Source organism: Xenopus laevis, chromosome 7L, assembly GCF_017654675.1.
Source record: "Xenopus laevis strain J_2021 chromosome 7L, Xenopus_laevis_v10.1, whole genome shotgun sequence".
NCBI classification, from domain to species: Eukaryota; Metazoa; Chordata; class Amphibia; order Anura; family Pipidae; genus Xenopus; species Xenopus laevis.
In genome coordinates, this window is record NC_054383.1 from 138,819,958 (window position 1) to 138,845,374 (window position 25,417).

A 25,417-nucleotide genomic window follows, 5' to 3' on the forward strand; every position below is an offset into this window, starting at 1 on the left:
TCTGATTGGATACTGAGTTTTATTTCAGTGACATTACAGAAGAGATTGGAGCTTTAACACCCTGTGTCCAACACTGATTGGCTGCTGTGCGGGTCTGTCCCTCTACAGTCTGGCCAATGAGTTTCATGAATTTGGTCAGTGGACATACAAACGCTTTTGCCCCGTCAATGACTTCAGTCTGGTTGTCCCCTAATAATTCAATGTATCAGTAAAGGGGTTCATTTGCACCCCCACTCACATTGACTTTAGGCAGTTCCTCTCTTTGACTATCAAATACCTTTAATTACCCCCAAAGATGCAATTTCCTGTATTGTAATATAACAATATAATATAAGTGACTATAACGTGAAATGGAATTCGGGGGGTACTGCCCTTGTGCCCTCACAGAAATAGGGGGGGAGGCTTTATTTCTAGTCATGGGCTGAGGCAGTTGCAGCTTCTATTCAGCTCTACTCAAGATCCCTAGTGTGACCGGCCCCATACAACTCAATGTGACTCATCTCTGGGTTATTCGTTGGACAGACTAAATTCATCCTGTGAAATTCCTCCTGGGATCTGGGCCTGTGGGGCTGGAGATGTTTATTAAATGGCCAAACATTTTAGGAATGTGGGGCTTCAGCACCGAGACCACTGGGATATGTACAAGGGGGGGGGGGGTGCTGGGGGAAATGGGGTGCAGGGCAGAGGGGGTGATGTACTGGAGGGGAGACAAGCAGGGTACACCATGAATTAATAAAGGAGCATTGGGGTCTGCACCTTAGCCCCCCGTTCAGTGCAACCCCCTCGGTTCTGGGATGAGTCCATTGTCCATCAGGGACGACAGGATTTGTGTGAGTGGAGGTAGTTCATTTCTGTTGCGCTTGGTCTCATTAATAGAAGAGCTGGAGGGAGAAGAGGGGCAGCAGAACAGAGACGAGAATCAGAGAAGTTCTGGCGCCGTTGTTTCCTTTGCCGGACGTACAGTGGTCCTGGTTCTGCCCAATACACGAGGCATAAGCCATTACATGGGGGATATAGTTCTGTTCATGGACTCCATGCAGCAGGTGGGCCATCGGGCCCTTGGCAAACACAGCCACGTCCTCCCCCCCGTGGGTCTCCATGCGCAGGGGAACCGCCGACTGGGCCAAGTAGTTGGGGTGAGCTGCAAAAGAGACAAAATTGGGTCGAAATACTGGAAATGGGGGGAGGGGGGTCCAACAACATTACATTTACATTTAGATGGGCAAATATAAGGGAGGGTTGTCTGTTTTCCCTATAACAAAAGGGAAGTCTCTAAACCCAGTGACAATGAGGAAGGAAATGGATATTCAGGAGTTGCTTATGGTTTTAGGTAGACTTCCCCTTTAACAGTGGAACAATTCCCCATTGTCCCCCCTGCAGAACATGCCCTTCTCTCATACAGGTAATATATAGGGATAGTATAGGGGTGCACTGGAGAGTGATGTTGAACTGCACATTTGCATTATTAACCTACACTGTTTCCGGCCCCTGAGTAATAGAGAACATAGAGATTATTTAAAACCAGCTAAACCCCGCCCACTAGTCCACAAGTCATTGTTAATGTCCACGGGTCACTGGATTCCACAGTCAAAGTCCGTTCTGCCTTTGGGCGCCGTTAATATGAAATTGAGTTACAGGGAGTTAAAGTTGAACTAGACAAAAGGCAGCGGCTGGGAGTAGAAATTCCTGACTGGCACATCCCTAACAACTCCCCGCTACTCCCCGCTACTTACAAAAATCCACAGTGGAGACGTTCTCCCTTTGGCCGTTGACCAGTTTGTAGCCTGGGCCGTTCCCGTAGAGGATGGAAGTGAAAGGTTTTTGGTCCACGTCACTGGGAACTGGAGCCAAACCTGAGAACAAAAAATAAGTCTTGGGTCATGCGTGTTACATGTCAAACTGGGGCTCCATCTTGCTTGTGTGCTGAAACCCACCCAGTGCTCACATGGGGTACAATGATTGGTTGTAGTTAAAGGGATACTGTCATGGGAAAAAAAAATTTTTTCCAAAATGAATCAGTTAATAGTGCTACTCCAGCAGAATTCTGCACTGAAATCCATTTCTCAAAAGGGCAAACAGATTTTTTTATATTTAATTTTGAAATCTGACATGGGGCTAGACATATTGTCAATTTCCCAGCTGCCCCAAGTCATGTGACTTGTGCTCTGATAAACTTCAGTCACTCTTTACTGCTGTACTGCAAGTTGGACTGATATCACCCCCTCCCTTTCCCCCCCAGCAGCCAAACAAAAGAACAATGGGAAGGTAACCAGATAACAGCTCCCTAACACAAGATATCAGCTGCCTGGTAGATCTAAGAACAACACTCAATAGTAAAATCCAGGTCCCACTGAGACACATTCAGTTACATTGAGAAGGAAAAACAGCAGCCTGCCAGAAAGCATTTCTCTCCTAAAGTGCAGGCACAAGTCACATGACCAGGGGCAGCTGGGAAATTGACAATATGTCTAGCCCCATGTCAGATTTCAAAATTGAATATAACAAAATCTGTTTGCTCTTTTGAGAAATGGATTTCAGTGCAGAATTCTGCTGGAGCAGCACTATTAACTGATTCATTTTGAAAAAAATTTTTTCCCATGACAGTATCCCTTTAAGGAAATCTAGTTCTGGTTGGAGTGATTCTGGTGGTCCCAACACCAGTCTCAAGGGAACTTGGGGTTAATCTGGGGTGGGGACTGTCCCTTTATGAGACTTGACTGATTGAAGGTTCAGGTATATGTATATGAGAACCTACCAAAGATTGGGTTTCCTCTATGAGTGTAACCTCCGAAGGTGAAGACGTGGGAGTGATCGGCAGTGACCACTGTGAGGGTGTCTTCTACTGAAGTCATGTTCCCTGATACTCCAATAGCGATGTCCATTTGTACAGCCTCGTGCAGCGCTTGGTTTGCCTTCCCCTCGTGGTGTCCGTGGTCTATTCTTCCACCTGAGAACAAGACATAAGTCAATTAACTAGACCTAGAACCCCAAGTTCTACTTGTACCCACTGTACCTAGAACTGCTCCCCTTATACCTGCAACTCCTCATATAGACCACAATCCCCTGTCCATCACTTAAGCTCTGTAGTTCTGAGGGAACTGCCCATTGTACTAGTTGGGTTTCTCATTGATTTAATGGGGACACTCTGCACTGCTCATGGGACCAGACTGGACTCACCTTCTACAAGGAGAAAGAATCCCATTGGGTTTTTCCCCAATATTTTGATTGCCGCTTCCACCATTTCTGACAGAGAAGGGTCCATGGTCGTATTTCTCTCCAAGTCATAGAGCATGTCCACCGGCTCGAACAGACCTACATAACAGACTGTGATTAGAGGCCTATTTTATATGCACTGCTACATGGGTGGGAGCTGCCCTACTGTTTCCCTTAGTACAGTATGAGGCTATAGCTTATGTTGTGCCCAGAACATTCCTTCTCTGTATACTTGTATTTATACATATGGGAGGAGGTGCCATATTGATTCCCTTAGACAGTACAGTATGAGGGTATAGCTTATTGTGTGCCCAGAACATTCCTTCTCTGTATATTTGTATTTATACATATGGGAGGAGGAGGTGCCATATTGATTCCCTTAGACAGTACAGTATGAGGGTATAGCTTATTGTGTGCCCAGAACATTCCTTCTCTGTATATTTGTATTTATACATATGGGAGGAGGAGGTGCCATATTGATTCCCTTAGACAGTACAGTATGAGGGTATAGCTTATTGTGTGCCCAGAACATTCCTTCTCTGTATATTTGTATTTATACATATGGGAGGAGGAGGTGCCATATTGATTCCCTTAGACAGTACAGTATGAGGGTATAGCTTATTGTGTGCCCAGAACATTCCTTCTCTGTATATTTGTATTTATACATATGGGAGGAGGTGCCATATTGATTCCCTTAGACAGTACAGTATGAGGGTATAGCTTATTGTGTGCCCAGAACATTCCTTCTCTGTATATTTGTATTTATACATATGGGAGGAGGAGGTGCCATATGTTGATATACAATGAGCACATAGTGTGTAACACACTTACCGAGCAGATGATCTACTTCTTGTGGATTCACAGACAAAAGTTGTTCCCGGTTCCAAACATAGCGAGCCGCCTGCGGATGGGAGGAGTTTATTGTTTGTGGAATATTGGGGTGACACGGGGTTCCTATGCATATACAATATATATATATATAGTTTATGGAGTGCTGTAAAAAATAGAAATGTGTTCTTTGGCCTTTAATCACTGGTTCTCCTCCAGCCATGGAGCCCGTGACACTAAGGCTTATGGGTAAAGGCTTATTGGGATCCCATGTTGCACAGTTAAAGAGAACATCACCTACAAATGAAGGTTCTGGTTTCAACATTCCCTGGGGAGTTCTCATTTGCCACTGCTGGGTTCCCATGGATTTGTGGGGCCGCTGGGAGGGAACTCAGCACTACTATAGATTGTTGTACCTTTTCTAAAACTTGCCTTGTTTTGCTTTATCTTTAGGTTTACAGACTGCGACCCCCAGAACAGTCACCACAAACCCACCCACGAAATGTCTGCCAACCTGTTCATGCCAGGTAAGTCCCTGGGCACCGGCAAATCTAAATTCTTTATTTCGGGCATCAGACAGACGTTACATAGAAATGAGAGAATTTACCTTTTTATTGGGTTTTTGGTCCAGCCAGATTTGGGTCAGGTTCAGTCCATCCAATCGGGTGCCGCTTGACTTGTCATCGTTGGGGTACTCCACATCAGAAGTGTTTTTAGGGAACATGTATTTCCTTCCCCCTCCCATTATTACCTGTGGGGAGATGGGGGTACAGGTGAGATTAGGTAACAAAGTCCAGTTGTCCATTGCAACTCATGCCTCATGCACTTCAATGTTCTGAACTTTAAAGGGCATGTAAAGGCAAAAAAATTAAATCCCATTTTTACTTTTTTAATGAAAAGGAAACCTATCTCCAATATACTTCAATTAAAAAATCTGTACCGTTTTTATAAGAAACCTGACTGTATGCAGTGAAATTCTCCCTTCATTTACTGCTGTGAATAGGAATTGTCTGACGGCCCCTAACTGCTCTGCAGGGAAACAATCATACTTATGAACAGCAGGGGGAGCCCCCGCCTTACTTCCCAGCCATGCAGAACTCAAGCAGCTTTGTTTGTTTCCCTGTTTTGATCATTTATGACGATCCCTAAGCAGCCCAGATCACACTGAGCATGTGCACAGTCTTGGTCTTGCAAAGATGTATAACAAAGTTACAAGATGGTGACCCCCTGTGGCCAACTTTGAAAGCATAAATCATTTGTTTGATTAGGCTTGTGGTGCAGTAAATTCATGTTTAGTATACAAAATACAGCATTTCTAGCATTATTCTAGTTTAAACTTTAGTTTCCCTTTAAGGCCCAATATTATTCCATCTCTCAAGTCTGATCTGATCCTGGGTCGGACCCAATTCAGTCTCATTACTCCGGGGCACCTGCCCTGATTCCCAATCCCAACTCAGAGCTCCGATTACTTGGCCTGTTTCTGAGTAACTGGTACCAAACCAACTGAGGCTCAAATAGATTTAATAATGAAAAACTTAATAAAAACTTAACAGCCCTCGGCAGCCAAACTGTCCCAATACAGGGAGTTGGTCGGGGGAGGCAGCAAATAAATCCCAGTCCATGAAACGGGCAGAAACCAGGGCAGGCGCAGACCAGCAGAATCCAAAATATCAGCCCAAGGGTCACAGCTAGGGAGTCATTAGGGGACAATAATCCCACTCCTGGCACAGAGATACCCACTCAACTCTGTCATTAGGGGACAATCACCCACTCCTGGCACAGATATACCCACTCAACTCTGTCATTAGGGGATAAGGACCCACTCCTGGCACAGAGATACCCACTCAACTCTGTCATTAGGGGATAATGACCCACTCCTGGCACAGATATACCCACTCAACTCTGTCATTAGGGGACAATCACCCACTCCTGGCACAGATATACCCACTCAACTCTGTCATTAGGGGATAAGGACCCACTCCTGGCACAGATATACCCACTCAACTCTGTCATTAGGGGATAAGGACCCACTCCTGGCACAGATATACCCACTCAACCCTGTCATTAGGGGACAATCACCCACTCCTGGCACACAGATACCCACTCACCCCCTAGTATCATGGGATTTATTGGTAAATCCATGCCCTAAGGCTTCTCTGGATGCCAAGCTTTTGTTATTTAATTTTATGTGAGTTCACCCCTTCGCCAGTGGACAGGAAGTCGGTTGTGCACAGAGAAATAAGTCCCCCCTAATAATCACACCTGTAAAATAAACCAATAAATATCTCTAGTTCTAATTCATTGGTGGAGCATTTGGAAGGGACACCAAGCAGGGGGTGTGAATGATCTTCCCCAGATGCAGCGCAGCCTTTTATAGTTGTGACTGGGGGGATCTTGGCTTGGGCCCTCACATTCCATTGCTCTGACCTCTCATAGTCTGTTCCAAATAAAATAGTTTTACTGCTGAAAGAGGGGGGGATTTATCCCAACAGATGGGAAGCTCTGAGCTGATCCTGGCACAGCTTTCTTTATTCCCTATTAATAACATTGGCATCAGGGAATAATGTCCGGCCAGGTAACACACCAGGAGGCCTACGAGCTCCCTTCCCTGAGCTGCCCCCCCTCATGGTCATGTGACTGGCACAATCGGAGCCTGAGCAGTTTGTTCATATTCAGGATCAGAAGAATATTGGCAGCCAATGAGATACTGTTATTTCTAATGATAAAATGGATTTAATAGTAAAAACCCCTTTTAACCTGTAATAACTGGGGGTGACGTGGTCCCTTTAAGCCTCAGTACATCACTTGCAGAACTTGTTCCTATTCCGGGAATTGGGATATTTACAGACAACACAATCCCACCCTCCTGCTCCTGTTCTTTTACACTATCTCTATTGTTCCACATAAAACACTATCGGATCCCTGTGTTCTGTTCTAGTCAAGCTGATTCTGCTGCAACTGGGATTTGGCCTCAACACTCCTCCTGGGAAGGTGAGTAAAAACCAATACTGGGCCCTGTCGGGGTTTAGATCTGTTTGATTTCAATTCTTCTCATAATAATGGTTTAGTGACACCCCTATGCTGCCGGTTACATGGAACTTCCCTGTAGTTTGTGGCCCAAATTCATCTGGATATAATATGGATCAGTATAGGGAATAGAGCAGCTGGTCCTGTAGAAATCACATTGCACTGGTTCTGTTATCTGTCTCTCATGTACTGGACCAAATCAGGAAGCAGTTGCTTAGCAACATGAGGCTCATGGACCAGGGCAGAGCTATTGACCAATGACATCTAGTCTATTGATGTCCTCATTCAGTAGGATTTCTGCTGATCCCAATTGTTTAATGATGGGAAGGGGAATGTTTGGGGCCTATCTATGACCTAAAAGGCTTCTGACTTGCACAACAGAACCTGGGCCAGTAGCTGATATCTGCCTGGTCCAATTCTGAGCATAAACCAATAGAAACCTCACCCACCAGTACCAGTAGGTCCAGAAAGACCAGCACTCTTTGCCCAACTCTCTAGTTCGTCCATAGGTGGTCGTTGTTGATCTGTCAGAGGGGCCCATTGTTGGTTCCCATTGGCCTATCGGTTCCACCATGAGACTATTAAATCTCCATTCCATTTGACACGGTGTCCATCAATTCTTTAGTAAAAGTGGCCCTGGACTTTAGATTGTCTGGTGGCCCAGCCCAACACAGTAAGTAGAAGGACCAAGGTTGGGTTAATGGACTGAACTCACCTCAATATTTGGGATGTTGTTCATGAGTTGCCAGGCAATGTCTTTGCACCCCTGTTCCACGGCCTCCTTGGGCATCTCTTGGTCAGAGTACCAGTCTCTATTCACACAGTGGGCATAGGCTGCGCTGGGGGTGGCATGATTAATCCGCGTTGTAGTTACTACCCCTACGGATTTCCCTGGGGGAAGAAAGAAATGGGGATTAAGCCTATCGGAGGCCAGAGAATTAGTGTGGTGGTAAATTGACTGAATTGCACCAAATCTGTGCGACCAGTTTATCAGTTGTCCTCTGTGCCCCATGGCTCACCTGCTTGCTTGGCCCATTTCATGATGGAGTCCACCTCGTTGCCCTTGCTGGTGTTACACTGATTCCTCACAGCAGCGGCATTGACCCCCACGGTGCCCTCGTTGGCTTTCACCCCACACAGATAGGCAGTGGCTGTGCCCGCGCTGTCTGGCACCTGAGCGTTGGTGTTGTAGGTCTGTGCGGGAAGGAAAGGGTTAATGTAATGAAGTGCAGCACCAGGAACACAACAAATTGTACTGAACCTGAACCCATTCTGTCAGATCTAAATAGGAAAACACAGGGGATGAGCTCTGTTGGGTTTTCCACAGACCCTTGTGTACAAAGCTGAAATATCTCATTGTACCGGAAAAGGAAAAATTAAAGTGCACATTAAAGGGCCTATAAATAGGTGTTTTCCATCCTGGGGTTAATCTGCAGCTTTTGGTTTCACTGGAGTGTGACGGGTTGTTTCTTCTCCTTTGTTTGCAGCCAGTAAACCCAATGGAGCGCGGGGTTAATTCACCTGAACAGAGAAGGGAGTGCTGCTCTTTTTCCAGGGAATTCTATGCCCGAGCTCTTCTGTATGGGGAGTTTATATCATGTGCTGAGGGGTGGGCTGCTCTCCTCCCCGTGTGCTGAGGGATGGGCTGCTCTCCTCCCCGTGTGCTGAGGGGTGGGCTGCTCTCCTCCCCCTGTGCTGAGGGGTGGGCTGCTCTCCTCCCCGTGTGCTGAGGAATGGGCTGCTCTCCTCCCCGTGTGCTGAGGGATGGGCTGCTCTCCTCCCCGTGTGCTGAGGGGTGGGCTGCTCTCCTCCCCGTGTGCTGAGGGGTGGGTTGCTCTCCTCCCCGTGTGCATCTGTATGAGGTTAATACGGATTCTGCCCTAAAACTGCCCCTGAACTAAAAGGTGCTTTAATTGGCACAGGGAGTAATGGGGGGAGGGGGTACATCACAGTGTCGAGATGTTGGGGGTCACTAGACGTTAATATCAATTTAAGGCTAAACATTAGGAATCAGACAATTATTATAAAACTGGGTCCTAAACACCAGTGGGGCCCCCATCAGCTGCAGGGTCTCTAATGCTCTCATAGGACACTCGGGTGCCAGGAAGACCACGTGGGGCCCCTGTGGGGGGATTTTGGGTTCAGTGGGAAGGTGCAGGCGGCTCAGGCTGGGGGGAATGAGACGGGAATGTTCTGGGAATAATCACTTCCATATGATCATGATGTGCAGGTTAATTGGGGGCTTCGCACTGAGCTGGATATGGGGGGCACCGCTACACAGGACTTGGCACCCCTTATGCCCGACAGGTGGTACAGTCTGTTCTGCTACAAGCTGGAGTGTTCAGGGCCCACCTCATATGAACTTGGGGGGTGTGAGGCCCAATGTTTGTGCTTCTGTCCCAAAATAGTTCTGGAGCCTCCGGACGGGACAGGAAAACACCGGGAGATTCACTTGAGGTCTCGGCTCAGATCCCAATGGAAAAGCAGAGCCATCCCCGGCCCAAGGGACAAACGTTCTCTTTACTGAGGGGCAAAAATACTCCCTGTGGGGCCCCGGGGCCAAAATAGCACAGAGTCAGCCGTTTACATGGGCTCCTGGGTGTTTGTATTGGGACTGATCCATTCAGTCATATCACCCCATGTTCTCCAGGTTACATTACATATTAGTAGTATAAAACTGTCACTTTACCTTAGAAAGAGCAACGTGGGGAAACTTGTCCATTTCAAGCTGCGTCTCTTCCCCCGGCTGCCCAGCCAGTTGCCCTTTGAGAATCCTGGCGGCAGTAACTGTGGGCACCCCCATACCTGGAATAATAAGAGTTAATGGTTAGTGGAGTGCAGTGGCCGTAGATCTCTTATATTAAAGGGGAAGTACAATCATGCAGCTACTGTGCAACAAGGGCAATGTCCATACACAGATGGGGAGGCCTGAAATGCTGTATTTTGGGGTGCAGGGAGACCTCCCCTTCCTCTGCATTATAGGACACTGATTATACTATTGCCCCGACTCTCTACTACTCCGTCACTAGGTGGCGCTCTTGCTGAACTGTACAATTACTCAAATGCTTCGTTCCAACACTTATTCTGTTTATTCAGATTGTTCCCCCAGTAATAGTGTTTTATTCTCCACTGTTTTTCTAAAATCTTAGTGTAATGAGTGTGAGTGTCAGCTCAGTGATCCAGGAACTATTGATTTGTAACAGCTGCATCTAATGAAACTCAGGGATTCTGCTCAGCAGGGACAAACACATGGATCAACTCATGGATCAGTTACAGGGTCGCTGACCCCCCCCCTCCCACAGCTGCTTCACAAACACATAAAAACATGAAACTTTACACTTCAATGTTAGGAAAACTATCACAAATAGAAAGTAATTAGAAAAATGTCTTTATTTCTGGGGAACTGTCTGTTCTATCTGAAGTCTGTACATTGTCTAGGGGTGCTAACGAGTCTGTACTGTGTTTAGGGGTGCTAACGAGTCTGTACAATGTCTAGGGGTGCTCCAGAGTCTGTACAGTGTCTAGGGGTGCTCCAGAGTCTATACATTGTCTACGGGTGCTCCGGAGTCTATACATTGTCTAGGGGTGTTACCGAGTCTGTACAGTGTCTAGGGGTGCTACAGAGTCTGTACTGTGTCTAGGGGTGCTGTCTAGGGGTGCTACGGAGTCTGTACATTGTCTAGGGGTGCTACGGAGTCTGTACATTGTCTAGGGGTGCTAAGCAGTCTGTACATGGTCTAGGGGTGCTACGGAGTCTGTACTGTCTAGGGGTGCTACCGAGTCTGTACAGTGTCTTATCAGTGCTACGGAGTCTGTACATTGTCTAGGGGTGTTACCGAGTCTGTACTGTGTCTAGGGGTGAACTGGAGTCTGTACTGTGTCTAGGGGTGCTCCCGAGTCTGTACTGTGTCTAGGGGTGCTATAGAGTCTGTACTGTGTCTAGGGGTGCTCCCGAGTCTGTACTGTGTATAGGGGTGAACTGGAGTCTGTACTGTGTCTAGGGGTGCTCCCGAGTCTGTACTGTGTCTAGGGGTGCTACAGAGTCTGTACTGTCTAGGGGTGCTACCGAGTCTGTACAGTGTCTTATCAGTGCTACGGAGTCTGTACATTGTCTAGGGGTGCTACCGAGTCTGTACAGTGTCTAGGGGTGCTACAGAGTCTGTACTGTGTCTAGGGGTGCTACCGAGTCTGTACAGTGTCTAGGGGTGCTCCAGAGTCTGTACTGTGTCTAGGGGTGCTCCAGAGTCTGTACTGTGTCTAGGGGTGCTACAGAGTCTGTACTGTGTCTAGGGGTGCTACCGAGTCTGTACAGTGTCTAGGGGTGCTACAGAGTCTGTACTGTGTCTAGGGGTGCTGTCTAGGGGTGCTACGGAGTCTGTACATTGTCTAGGGGTGCTCCGGAGTCTGTACAGTGTCTAGGGGTCAGATTTTGGGGTACATACCATCACCCAGGAACATGATGACATTCTTTGCAACGTTGGTATTGAGGTTTTGCAGCTGCAGCGCGTTCATCAGCGTCTCCTGGGCCTGTCGCCTCCAGTAATTTGGGTTTTTCTCTTGTTCTTGAGGGAAAAAACAGGGAAATCCCATAATGGTGCAATAAAACACGTCCTCGGCAGATTTGCATAATCACTTAACCCACAACAGGCTGTTACCAACGGGACAGGCAGCAACTGGAATAAACCCCAAATCTGTGAATTTAGACTGGAGAATTTTTTCTTATATTTTGGGCGTTTGTGGGTTTATTCCAATTGCTTCTCTTTATGCAAAGTGTCTGTCTCATGTACGTAAGAAATTGAGTTCAGTGGTTGTATTTGCTCTGCCGTCTTTATCTTTCTTATCCCTCATAATATCAATCGCAGGTCTCTCCAGACAGCAGTGTTGTACATGAGCCTTTGGGATAAGGGGAGCTAAATGCTTCCAGGCGGCTCTACAGAGACTGTAGTAGTTGAACTTCACTGCCCCATTCAGGAACTGTCTCTTTAAAGCAATGGGGGAGATGATGTGGCAGAGCTGACACTAGAGGGTTAATGTGGCACATGAGACCCCTGGATCATTCCAGCTCATTATTGTGCTTACAACTCCCAGCCGCCCTGCTTTGCACTCCCCGCAGCCTGTGCTTAATGTTCCTCTTAATTTTGCAGCCTGTGTCTCCCCCATGTGACCCTTGGGGTTAATTCGTTACTCCAACGTCTTAATGAGCAACTGCCGCCTGTCCGTCAGTGCCAGGAATGTAATTGTCCTAATGAACCTCTGGGCACAAATGAATGAACTTTAGGGCAATATCACTAATATGGGGTTAATTCTCATTTCTACTCCAGCACTGACATTCTTGTACCCAGCTCTGCACTCCCGGGAGTGCCCACTCACTAATTACACCTCACTCATTTAAACCCTAATAGTGTATGTGGCAAACTTTCCAGGGTTTAACCCCAGATCTGTCCCCCCCAAACCCTAAAATGTTACCTGGAAATGTGACCGACTCGGAGAGGGTCCCCAGCAGGAGCAACAGCCACAGTTTCACCATCGTTCTCTCCACTTGGGCACAAAGCTGGCACTCGGGTCTGATCTCAGATCAACTCAAAGTTTCAGTTAGGCTCCTTGTAATACAAAAAGGAATTGATATTTATGTACAATTATTTGCCTCACTGCACCAGGATAAAGCTGAGATTTCCCCCCACTGCTATAATCCACTTATAGGACTTGGCACATTCTGGGCAGTTAATATGGTACCGACTCTGACAAGTCAAATATTTACCCTGGACTTTCCTGGGCCAATTTACTGCCACCTCTTTACTCTTTGCCTCTATTTTCCCTGGTCCCTTAGCGCCAGCACCTCCAGAGCTAAGGAATGGGGGATCTCTTACAACACCCCAGACTGGGCCCCCTTAGTTCATAACAAGATTATTACAGATATATTACAGTTACAGATATATAGAAAACATTGGGGTGTCACCCTGCTATAGTTCCAGGGGTACCCAGGGTACAAATAATCACTCACCCCAAATCTCCCCCTAACTGACCTTCAGACTGGGCCCCCTTAGCTCATAACAAGGTTACAGATATATAGAAACATTGGGGTGTCACCCTGCTATAGTTCCAGGGGTACCCAGGGTACAAATAAACACTCACCCCAAATCCCCCCCTAACTGACCTTCAGACTGGGCCCCCTTAGCTCATAACAAGGTTATAGATATATAGAAATATCGGGGGTCACCCTGCTATAGTTCCAGGGGTACCCAGGGTACAAATAAGCACTCACCCCAAATCTCCCCCTAACTGACCTTCAGACTGGGCCCCCTTAGCTCATAACAAGGTTATAGATATATAGAAATATCGGGGGTCACCCTGCTATAGTTCCAGGGGTACCCAGGGTACAAATAAGCACTCACCCCAAATCTCCCCCTAACTGACCTTCAGACTGGGCCCCCTTAGCTCATAACAAGGTTACAGATATATAGAAACATTGGGGTGTCACCCTGCTATAGTTCCAGGGGTACCCAGGGTACAAATAAGCACTCACCCCAAATCTCCCCCTAACTGACCTTCAGACTGGGCCCCCTTAGCTCATAACAAGGTTACAGATATATAGAAACATTGGGGTGTCACCCTGCTATAGTTCCAGGGGTACCCAGGGTACAAATAAGCTCTCACCCCAAATCTCCCCCTAACTGACCTTCAGACTGGGCCCCCTTAGCTCATAACAAGGTTATAGATATATAGAAATATCGGGGGTCACCCTGCTATAGTTTCGGGGGTCGTTGAATTGAATGAGTAGATAAAATCTATCGGGAGTATAAATTAAGGGTTAATTCTATAGAAACACAATGTAATGAGGGAAAGTATTGGGGTTGCTTTAGGGGAGGAGCCACTATACAGTATTGTAAATGTCCATCTTGGGGTGCACTGTGGGTCGGTACTTGTAGGGGTAACACTTATTGGGGTTTTGTTTGTGACCCACAAATGAGCCCTGGAATCACTGGCGCCAGCGCATGACAATTGGGCGCATGTTACAACACAATTGCCGCTGGCGGGGGACACACACCCTTTAAGGTGCAGAGAGAGTGAGAGGCAATCGGTGTGGAAGCTCCCGCCCCTGTAGAGAAATAGAGAGAAGGAATGTTGTGAGTGCGGGATCCTCCCTCCTTTACTGGAAAATCCAGAAAATCCTCCCCTGGAAATGCAGCAATTCCCACTCATGGGGGGGGGGCTTTATCTCTTCTTGTCATTTGTTTCCATTTCTCCTTCCTTGTCCCCCCCCCACTGATAAGAGTAGGACCCCCCCTGGTGATGTGGAGCCAATGGAATGAACTGTCTGTAGCAAATAGAATGGGGGGGGGGGGCTGTCCCTTTATTACTATTCTGATGTGATTATGGGGGGGTCGGTGCCCAATATGTGGGACGTGTGGAGTTGTGGGGTTTGCAGGGAGTCTCTGCTGGGAGTAATTCGCTGCTTCCTCTTGGCACTGGGACGCGAGAGGTTAATGAGTCACTGGATGTGGGGGCAAGTTCCAGCCTGAAGCAGATCCACCCCCAGTGCTGCCTGACTTGCCCCCGTGGCCCCTGCGTTCTCCCCAATTCTTCCTCAGACGCTGCAAAGAAAAGTCCGTTGCCAAGGTTACCTGGTATGGGGGAGACTTGGAATATCTATTTCCCCAGTGTTGTGTAGGGTTGGGGGGTATAGGGGGTCCTGTTGCTAAGGCTCTTGCTACATAGAAACCAGTGGACAGAGGGGCCCCTATCAGGTCAGAGGGTCTCAGTGATGATGTAACACTGGGAATGTTCCGCTCGTTTCCTGCTCGTCTGCTTCTTCTCTCAATTCCCCTCGTCCCCCTCCATAAAACCAGCGGCAGCGCAATCTGACAACTCCCTGCACCCCAAATACCTACAGTCGACACAATCTGTCAGCAGTGCAGGGAGTTGTACACTGGGTATTGGGGGACTGCAGGGAGTTGTAGACTGGGTATTGGGGGAGTGCAGGGAGTTGTAGACTGGGTATTGGGGGTGCAGGGAGTTGTAGACTGGGTATTGGGGGTGCAGGGAGTTGTAGACTGGGTATTGGGGGAGTGCAGGGAGTTGTAGACTGGGTATTGGGGGAGTGCAGGGAGTTGTAGACTGGGTATTGGGGGTGCAGGGAGTTGTAGACTGGGTATTGGGGGTGCAGGGAGTTGTAGACTGGGTATTGGGGGTGCAGGGAGTTTTAAGACTGGGTATTGGGGGAGTGCAGGGAGTTGTAGACTGGGTATTGGGGGAGTGCAGGGAGTTTTAGACTGGGTATTGGGGGTGCAGGGAGTTGTAGACTGGGTATTGGGGGAGTGCAGGGAGTTGTAGACTGGGTATTGGGGGAGTGCAGGGAGTTGTAGACTGGGTATTGGGGGAGTGCAGGGAGTTGTAGACTGGGTATTGGGGGAGTGCAGGGAGTTGTAGACTGGGTATTGGGGGAGTGCAGGGAGTTGTAGACTGGGTATTGGGGGAGTGCAGGGAGTTGTAGACTGGGTATTGGGGGAGTGCAGGGAGTTGTAGACTGGGTATTGGGGGTGCAGGGAGTTTTAGACTGGGTATTGGGGGAGTGCAGGGAGTTTTAGACTGGGTATTGGGGGAGTGCAGGGAGTTTTAGACTGGGTATTGGGGGAGTGCAGGGAGTTTTAGACTGGGTATTGGGGGAGTGCAGGGAGTTTTAGACTGGGTATTGGGGGTGCAGGGAGTTGTAGACTGGGTATTGGGGGAGTGCAGGGAGTTGTAGACTGGGTATTGGGGGAGTGCAGGGAGTTGTAGACTGGGTATTGGGGGAGTGCAGGGAGTTGTAGACTGGGTATTGGGGGTGCAGGGAGTTGTAGACTGGGTATTGGGGGTGCAGGGAGTTGTAGACTGGGTATTGGGGGAGTGCAGCGAGTTTTAGACTGGGTATTGGGGGAGTGCAGGGAGTTTTAGACTGGGTATTGGGGGAGTGCAGGGAGTTTTAGACTGGGTATTGGGGGAGTGCAGGGAGTTTTAGACTGGGTATTGACTGGGTATTGGGGGAGTGCAGGGAGTTGTAGACTGGGTATTGGGGGTGCAGGGAGTTGTAGACTGGGTATTGGGGGGGTGCAGGGAGTTTTAGACTGGGTATTGGGGGAGTGCAGGGAGTTGTAGACTGGGTATTGGGGGTGCAGGGAGTTGTAGACTGGGTATTGGGGGTGCAGGGAGTTGTAGACTGGGTATTGGGGGAGTGCAGGGAGTTTTAGACTGGGTATTGGGGGGGTGCAGGGAGTTTTAGACTGGGTATTGGGGGAGTGCAGGGAGTTGTAGACTGGGTATTGGGGGTGCAGGGAGTTGTAGACTGGGTATTGGGGGTGCAGGGAGTTGTAGACTGGGTATTGGGGGAGTGCAGGGAGTTTTAGACTGGGTGTTGGGGGAGTGCAGGGAGTTTTAGACTCCCTGCACAACAGGTGAAGTAGCAGAGGCGCATGATCTTTGCCAGGGCCACAAGGGAACACAGCCCTGTGATACCAACAAGAAGGAGACAACTCCCGGCTGCCCTTCAGCACATTTGCAGATTAAAGCTGGCCATAGACGCAAAGATCTGATCGTATCGAGGATTCGTACAATATTCGGACCGTGTGTGGAGAGTCCCGACATTTTTCGTCGGGCGGAGATCGGTCGTTTGGTCGATGGGACAGGTTAGAAGATTTCTGTCGGCTGCTGATAATATCTCTGTGTGTATTGGGGATCGTACGATATCAGTGACTGTCACCAGCTTTGGTTGGACATAGATATCGTACGATTACTGTCAGGGGCAGAACATTGCTGATCTGATCTTTAACTAATCTGACCAATAAGACTTTGATCTGAATGGTTAGTGGCGGGTCGGGAGATGGGAAAGTCCGATCGTACAATTATTCCTACCATCAGATCTTTGTATCTATGGGCAGATTAACTCAGACTTCATCTGATAATTCCCTCTGATCCCAAGTGATGTCATTCATACACCGAGTTCTCCCCCAAAATGTCTCACACCCCAAAACTCTGACAGGCTGCAAAATCCATTCCAGTCCCTGAGGCAGAGAGAGGGGTTAGTTGCCCTTGAAACGGTTTCTCCTTCCACTGACACAGAACATTCTGCTCCTGGAATTTGGCAGCCAAAAGACCCCCGTCCTCCTCCCTCTCCCCCCAAACTGGGCCTGGGAAACTCATACATGTGGGTGGGAGCTGCCATGTTGCTTATAGTTTATTTCCTATAGACAATTCCATGGGGAGGTCTGTCTGAGATCACATGATCTAATCCCCAATTCATTGCCGGGGGGGGGGTGCACAAGGAGCCCCTCTTTTGGCTGCCACATTGTACAGGATTATTGGCCCCCCAGATTCCCCATCTGGCTCCCACCTGCTCACATTCCCCAACTGACCCCCCCCCCCCAGGAATGAGACGTTCCGGCTGCAACATCAGCTTCTGCTCATTTCACTTCTGTATCCGGCAACTCCCTGCGCTGTCTGGGGCCCCGGGCCCTCAATTCACCTGGAGACTTACAGTTGCTATGGACGTCCTGTAGCAACAACCCCCCCCCTATTGTTTTATGTCTATTCTCCTGTATTTATTAAGTACCAAAGAAAATTAAAGGGGAAGTTGAGTGTCGCAGGCTGAGCAGCAGCAATAGGAATAATGACGGAATTTCTATGATTGAAGTTTAAAAGAACAGTTCAGGGTAAATATTGATTAATCAGACTGTGAAATAAAACTTGTGTTCAGTCTAATTAAATACGTCAATCCCCTTTCTCTAATCCTGACTCATTAGTGACCCTCATCAAACATATTGTACACCTCCCAACATTTTGGAAGTAAAAAGAGGGACAATTTTTTAGCACAACAACATTTTCTGACCACGCCCATTTCTGTAGCCACACCCCCTGATTACCATGTTCATTTTACAAAATTTGGCAGGTTATGAAAGCTTGAAAATAATTCTCCTTATCTAAACATTTTTTTTGTCTCCAAATTGTTACAAAAGTATCTTATCTGCAGCTGTGGCTGTTCTGGGCTCTCTGCCAAAAGCCAATTAAGTTAGAAACTTTGTTTATTTTTCTGGCTGTTCAGGGCAGAGAAAATGGGGACTGTCCAGTACAAATGAGGGACTGCGGGTTGAGATGTCAAAAGCGGGACTGTCCCTCCAAAAAAGGGACAGTTGGGAGGTGTGCATTGTTGTACATTTATTAGCTTTACACTAACACTGTATGGCAACTCCCTCCCACATATATAAATATACACAGAAAGAAACTGACTCATTTCCAAGAATCACTTGTGGAACAAAAGCACCAGCCCAAACCTGCACCTCCATCCAACTGCCCCTTCTACTCATCAACTGATTCCCCTGTCACCCCCATATCATATATGTCATAATGTAACTGTATAATATATAGACACAGATATACCCCCATGTTCTGTTATACAGATAGCTAGAATCTCAGCTGCCATAAAGCAGGACAGGACTGCTGCTTACAATGGGGATCAGATAGGATCTGTGCAGCCACTGGGACAGAATGTTCTGTTATACAGATAGCTAGAATCTCAGCTGCCATAAAGCAGGACAGGACTGCTGCTTACAATGGGGATCAGATAGGATCTGTGCAGCCACTGGGACAGAATGTTCTGTTATACAGATAGCTAGAATCTCAGCTGCCATAAAGCAGGACAGGACTGCTGCTTACAAGGGGGATCAGATAGGATCTGTGCAGCCACTGGGACAGAATGTTCTGTTATACAGATAGCTAGAATCTCAGCTGCCATAAAGCAGGACAGGACTGCTGCTTACAATGGGGATCAGATAGGATCTGTGCAGCCACTGGGACAGAATGTTCTGTTATACAGATAGCTAGAATCTCAGCTGCCATAAAGCAGGACAGGACTGCTGCTTACAATGGGGATCAGATAGGATCTGTGCAGCCACTGGGACAGAATGTTCTGTTATACAGATAGCTAGAATCTCAGCTGCCATAAAGCAGGACAGGACTGCTGCTTACAATGGGGATCAGATAGGATCTGTGCAGCCACTGGGACAGAATGTTCTGTTATACAGATAGCTAGAATCTCAGCTGCCATAAAGCAGGACAGGACTGCTGCTTACAATGGGGATCAGACAAGACATTTCTCTAGAGAATCATTTTTCACACATTTGGGAAGCAAACTCATTACAGTGACACAAGCTCCACCCTCCCCAGTGATTGGCTGATAGACTTGTGGTATCTGCTGTGTGACCCAGTTTGGGGTGAGGGCAAGTCTGTACAATGTAGTGTTTAGTACCTGCACTTCAAGTCCCAGAGATGGGAGGGGCCTTTACACAATAGGGGTGTGGCCCTAATTTATGTATCATTTATAGATTCTGTTCCCCTGCAGTAGTGGCAGGAAGTCTGATGTGCAAAGGAAAGTGACTTCCTGTACAAGTTCAGAGTCTCTGCTAAATACAAATCAGGAGTCAGAGGCAGCAGTGCAGAGAAGAGAAAGGGACAGACACAATGACAGTTACACAGAACTATAAACCCAGTGAGAATGAGGAATGAATGGATATTGGGAAGTTGTATCAGGAGTCAGAAGCAGCAGTGCAGAGAAAGGGACAGACACAATGACAGTTACACAGAACTATAAACCCAGTGAGAATGAGGAATGAATGGATATTGGGAAGTTGTATCAGGAGTCAGAGGCAGCAGTGCAGAGAAGAGAAAGGGACAGACACAATGACAGTTACACAGAACTATAAACCCAGTGAGAATGAGGAATGAATGAATATTGGGAAGTTGTATCAGGAGTCAGAAGCAGCAGTGCAGAGAAGAGAAAGGGACAGACACAATGACAGTTACACAGAACTATAAACCCAGTGAGAATGAGGAATGAATGGATATTGGGAAGTTGTATCAGGAGTCAGAAGCAGCAGTGCAGAGAAAGGGACAGACACAATGACAGTTACACAGAACTATAAACCCAGTGAGAATGAGGAATGAATGGATATTGGGAAGTTGTATCAGGAGTCAGAAGCAGCAGTGCAGAGAAAGGGACAGACACAATGACAGTTACACAGAACTATAAACCCAGTGAGAATGAGGAATGAATGGATATTGGGAAGTTGTATCAGGAGTCAGAAGCAGCAGTGCAGAGAAAGGGACAGACACAATGACAGTTACACAGAACTATAAACCCAGTGAGAATGAGGAATGAATGGATATTGGGAAGTTGTATCAGGAGTCAGAAGCAGCAGTGCAGAGAAGAGAAAGGGACAGACACAATGACAGTTACACAGAACTATAAACCCAGTGAGAATGAGGAATGAATGGATATTGGGAAGCTGTATCAGGAGTCAGAAGCAGCAGTGCAGAGAAGAGAAAGGGACAGACACAATGACAGTTACACAGAACTATAAACCCAGTGAGAATGAGGAATGAATGGATATTGGGAAGTTGTATCAGGAGTCAGAAGCAGCAGTGCAGAGAAGAGAAAGGGACAGACACAATGACAGTTACACAGAACTATAAACCCAGTGAGAATGAGGAATGAATGGATATTGGGAAGTTGTATCAGGAGTCAGAAGCAGCAGTGCAGAGAAGAGAAAGGGACAGACACAATGACAGTTACACAGAACTATAAACCCAGTGAGAATGAGGAATGAATGGATATTGGGAAGTTGTATCAGGAGTCAGAGGCAGCAGTGCAGAGAAGAGAAAGGGACAGACACAATGACAGTTACACAGAACTATAAACCCAGTGAGAATGAGGAATGAATGGATATTGGGAAGTTGTATCAGGAGTCAGAACCAGCAGTGCAGAGAAAGGGACAGACACAATGACAGTTACACAGAACTATAAACCCAGTGAGAATGAGGAATGAATGGATATTGGGAAGTTGTATCAGGAGTCAGAAGCAGCAGTGCAGAGAAAGGGACAGACACAATGACAGTTACACAGAACTATAAACCCAGTGAGAATGAGGAATGAATGGATATTGGGAAGTTGTATCAGGAGTCAGAAGCAGCAGTGCAGAGAAGAGAAAGGGACAGACACAATGACAGTTACACAGAACTATAAACCCAGTGAGAATGAGGAATGAATGGATATTGGGAAGTTGTATCAGGAGTCAGAAGCAGCAGTGCAGAGAAAGGGACAGACACAATGACAGTTACACAGAACTATAAACCCAGTGAGAATGAGGAATGAATGGATATTGGGAAGTTGTATCAGGAGTCAGAAGCAGCAGTGCAGAGAAAGGGACAGACACAATGACAGTTACACAGAACTATAAACCCAGTGAGAATGAGGAATGAATGGATATTGGGAAGTTGTATCAGGAGTCAGAAGCAGCAGTGCAGAGAAGAGAAAGGGACAGACACAATGACAGTTACACAGAACTATAAACCCAGTGAGAATGAGGAATGAATGGATATTGGGAAGTTGTATCAGGAGTCAGAAGCAGCAGTGCAGAGAAAGGGACAGACACAATGACAGTTACACAGAACTATAAACCCAGTGAGAATGAGGAATGAATGGATATTGGGAAGTTGTATCAGGAGTCAGAGGCAGCAGTGCAGAGAAAGGGACAGACACAATGACAGTTACACAGAACTATAAACCCAGTGAGAATGAGGAATGAATGGATATTGGGAAGTTGTATCAGGAGTCAGAGGCAGCAGTGCAGAGAAAAAGACAGTTCTATATAAGAAGAATTAGGAATGAATGGATATTGGGGTGTTGATTAGAATAAAATAAATGGGGTGTCTGGATGGGCATTTTCCCTTTACTGATTCACAGACAATGTTCCACACAGAATGATGGGTAAATGGGGGGCTGTAACAGATAAGGGGGAGCCAGAGTCCCATATAGAGATAATTCAGCTCCTGCAGGAACTGCTCCACTTTATATTGTATATTCAGTTTCTGGTGAGACTCCCCCGTCACTAATGAGCCCCCGTTAAACAAAGAGGTGCCAGTCTTTATACAGGTGATTGGACTGACCCATTGTACTGAGTGGAGCCGGAACCTCCTCTTCCTCAGTTTCCCATTGTCTTGTAAATGTCATTTCCTTCCTGATTGTTGGACATACACTGACACCAGCCTCAAACCCAAATACCCCCCCCCCTTATATAATCAAATATATTTGACTTGGGGGGGGGGGTTAAGTGGCTCTTTTGCTTTGTTTGATAATAAACAGTTGCCCATTTCCCAAACCTGCTGAGTGGCCCTTGGGTTCCTGATGTGACACCAACCTGTATGTGCCGGGCCCCTGGATCCCTTCTTTGTTACCCCCTGTACCGCTTCTTTGTTAACCCCTGTGCCCCATCCTTGTTACCCCCTGTACCCCGTCTTCATTACATTAGGGTAAGACCGCTGTCTGTGCTGGGGCAATAGAAGTGCAGCCAATCAGCACATTCCTATGAATAATAAATCAGTAGAAATAAACAAAATATCAGCTGAACACACAGTCCGTCTCCTTCTCATACACAATTTGGGGTTCTCCCCCAGCCTAAATCCTCCCCCCCCTCCCCCCAATCTATAGCCCCTAGAAGAGCGGGAACCTGTTGGATTTTGCACCAGCTCCACAGGAATTAATCCATGAAAATAACAGATTTAACCATTAAATAACCATTCAGAGTTCAGTTCTTTATCCTCTTCTGCTGAAAGACTGTTCCCTGTACCCACTACCCTCTCAGCACAGACATCACTAATTCTGACACATTTCCTGTCTCTCTAATGACCTGGGAATTGCTCAGATCTATTGGCCCCAGCGGGGGGGGGGCAGTTGTGTGGAGACCCCCCCCCCCGCTCTTCTCATACTGCCCCATGTTTAGTGGCCCTGCTCTTTAATCTGAGGGGTCACTAATGCCCCAGGGATTCCTCTAAAACTGTCCCAGGGGCAGTTGTTTCCATCCAGGGGGGCAGGTAGAAAGGAATTTGCCCCCTCAGCACATTGTTCCCTCCCCAGGAATTTCCCAATTTGTTGGAATAATGACCCGGCCGGACTGACCTGGAATGTCCCCCCTTCTCCTGCCTCCGCTAATCTGCCCCCACTGCTGGCACCTGGGGGGTTGAACATTGAGTTGGGGGGGTCCCATTACCAGTGTTTATCATAAAGGAACAAATGGGGAATTATGGGGGAGGTTTTGTGCAACATTATCCCCCCAACCCATTTCTTATGCCCAAGAGAAATCAGATGGGGGCGCTGTTGTATTGAGGCTTATGGGAAACTCTACTGGTGGGCACTGGTACTGCACCTCATTAACCTCATCTCAACATTTACTGTAGATCAATATTAACCCTTTGTTTCACCAGCTGATTCCTGTGATGGGATGTGCCAGTAGAACTACATCTCTCTGTAATACTCTCCCAGCAGAACCCCTTTATCTGCACGAGACCCCACTTCTCTCTCAGCCCCCTCCACTGAGTTGAACTTGGGCAACAAGAAGTCACTTGATCCTATTGGGGGGGGGGGCTCTGCGTCTCTGGTTCTGGGAGATCAGGGTTAAATTGCAAGCTCTGTGGCTCGGGGGTTGTAATTAAGTCTTTAATGTATTTATGATCCATAAAGTGCCCAGAACAAACAAAGCCAAGGAAAGTTCTCTGGCCAACTTGTCCCATTCAGCCCCCCCTGCAGAACACTGGCCCCATAGAAGACTGTGTAGCCCCCAGGCGCTGTGCCAATTAGGGGGGCACAAGTTCATTCCCACCCGGGACCCTCCAGCAGATGTTGAGCAGAGAGAAGTGGGGGCAGTAGCACATGGGGGTTTAGTTCTTACCTCTGGCTCCTACTTCTCCCCCTCTCAGATCAGCAGTTGGGCTTGGGCTAGTGGGCAAGTGTTAGTCCTGCGGCTTCTGCTTCTCTCCCAGTTCTGCACCTCCAGTGGCCGGGGCTGAGGGAGAAGAGACTGGAGGTGTTTCCAGGGCGCAGCCCATTGACATTCACAGGAGCAAATCCCCACGATCCCAACCCCTCGTCATTCCCTCGTCTCCCCCCACTCTCCTCCTTCTCCCCCTCCCCAAATCCTTTCAGCACTCGAACAAACACAATTTCACCCTCAATGGGAAACACTTTAACCCACTTACCCCCTGCTGTGATGTCACCAATGTCTGGGGAAGAGACCACTGTAGCTCTGGGGACTGTGCACTCAGTATAGTGACACATGGGGGTCTGTGCACTCAGTATAGTGACACAGGGGGGTCTCTGCACACAGTATAGTGACACAGGGGGGTCTCTGCACACAGTATAGTGACACATGGGGGTCTGTGCACTCAGTATAGTGACACATGGGGGTCTGTGCACTCAGTATAGTGACACATGGGGGTCTGTGCACTCAGTATAGTGACACACGGGGGTCTCTGCACTCAGTATAGTGACACAGGGGGGTCTCTGCACACAGTATAGTGACACATGGGGGTCTCTGCACACAGTATAGTGACACACGGGGGTCTCTGCACACAGTATAGTGACACAGGGGGGTCTCTGCACACAGTATAGTGACACGGGGGTCTCTGCACACAGTATAGTGACACACGGGGGTCTCTGCACACAGTATAGTGACACACGGGGGTCTCTGCACACAGTATAGTGACAAGGGGGTCTGTGCACACAGTATAGTGACACGTGGGGGTCTGTGCACACAGTATAGTGACACGTGGGGGTCTGTGCACACAGTATAGTGACACGTGGGGGTCTGTGCACACAGTATAGTGACACGTGGGGGTCTGTGCACACAGTATAGTGACACGTGGGGGTCTGTGCACACAGTATAGTGACACGTGGGGGTCTGTGCACACAGTATAGTGACACGTGGGGGTCTGTGCACACAGTATAGTGACACGTGGGGGTCTGTGCACACAGTATAGTGACACGTGGGGGTCTGTGCACACAGTATAGTGACACGTGGGGGTCTGTGCACACAGTATAGTGACACGTGGGGGTCTGTGCACACAGTATAGTGACACGTGGGGTCTCTGCACACAGTATAGTGACACGTGGGGGTCTCTGCACACAGTATAGTGACACGTGGGGGTCTCTGCACACAGTATAGTGACACACGGGGGTCTCTGCACACAGTATAGTGACACATGGGGGTAAATAAATACATAATGACCCAATAAATACATTTCAATACAATGTGTCTCATGTCTGGGGCACTGGCTCAGCTCTTGTCCTCTCACCCCAGGAACATTAGGAGGTGCCGGGGAGTCTCACTTACTTTATATTGGGGGTAACACTGCCCGTTGCCCCCCGCACACACACACACACTCACACTCACACTCACACACACACTATAGATTCTGCAGTCCCTTCTAAATGCAGCGAAGTGAAACAGTTACAGTAATTGGGTCTGACTCAGCACAACTTGTATCTGCCTGT

At 47.8% G+C, this 25,417-nt stretch overlaps 2 protein-coding genes across 3 annotated transcripts in view; one reads left to right on the forward strand and one right to left on the reverse strand.

Moving 5' to 3' along the window:
- On the reverse strand, window positions 1-23,897 carry alpl.L (alkaline phosphatase, liver/bone/kidney L homeolog). Its single transcript, NM_001087426.1, is given in 12 exon segments — window positions 1-1,141; window positions 1,734-1,853; window positions 2,756-2,947; window positions 3,178-3,312; window positions 4,045-4,114; window positions 4,649-4,792; window positions 7,784-7,959; window positions 8,088-8,262; window positions 9,758-9,873; window positions 11,511-11,630; window positions 12,535-12,668; window positions 23,817-23,897. Coding segments are annotated over 11 exon segments (1,581 nt in total). The 5' UTR covers window positions 12,596-12,668; window positions 23,817-23,897; the 3' UTR covers window positions 1-869.
- ece1.L (endothelin converting enzyme 1 L homeolog) overlaps window positions 1-25,417 on the forward strand; it is a 68,644-nt gene that overhangs the window by 2,150 nt on the left and 41,077 nt on the right. Inside the window, exons 2-3 of one of the 2 annotated variants that reach the window (XM_041568374.1) lie at window positions 4,495-4,568; window positions 6,980-7,032. In XM_041568374.1, the coding sequence (XP_041424308.1) occupies window positions 4,544-4,568; window positions 6,980-7,032 (78 nt within the window). In that variant the 5' untranslated portion in view covers window positions 4,495-4,543. The remainder of the gene's footprint in view (window positions 1-4,494; window positions 4,569-6,979; window positions 7,033-25,417) is intronic. The other variant, XM_041568376.1, reaches the window with a different exon arrangement.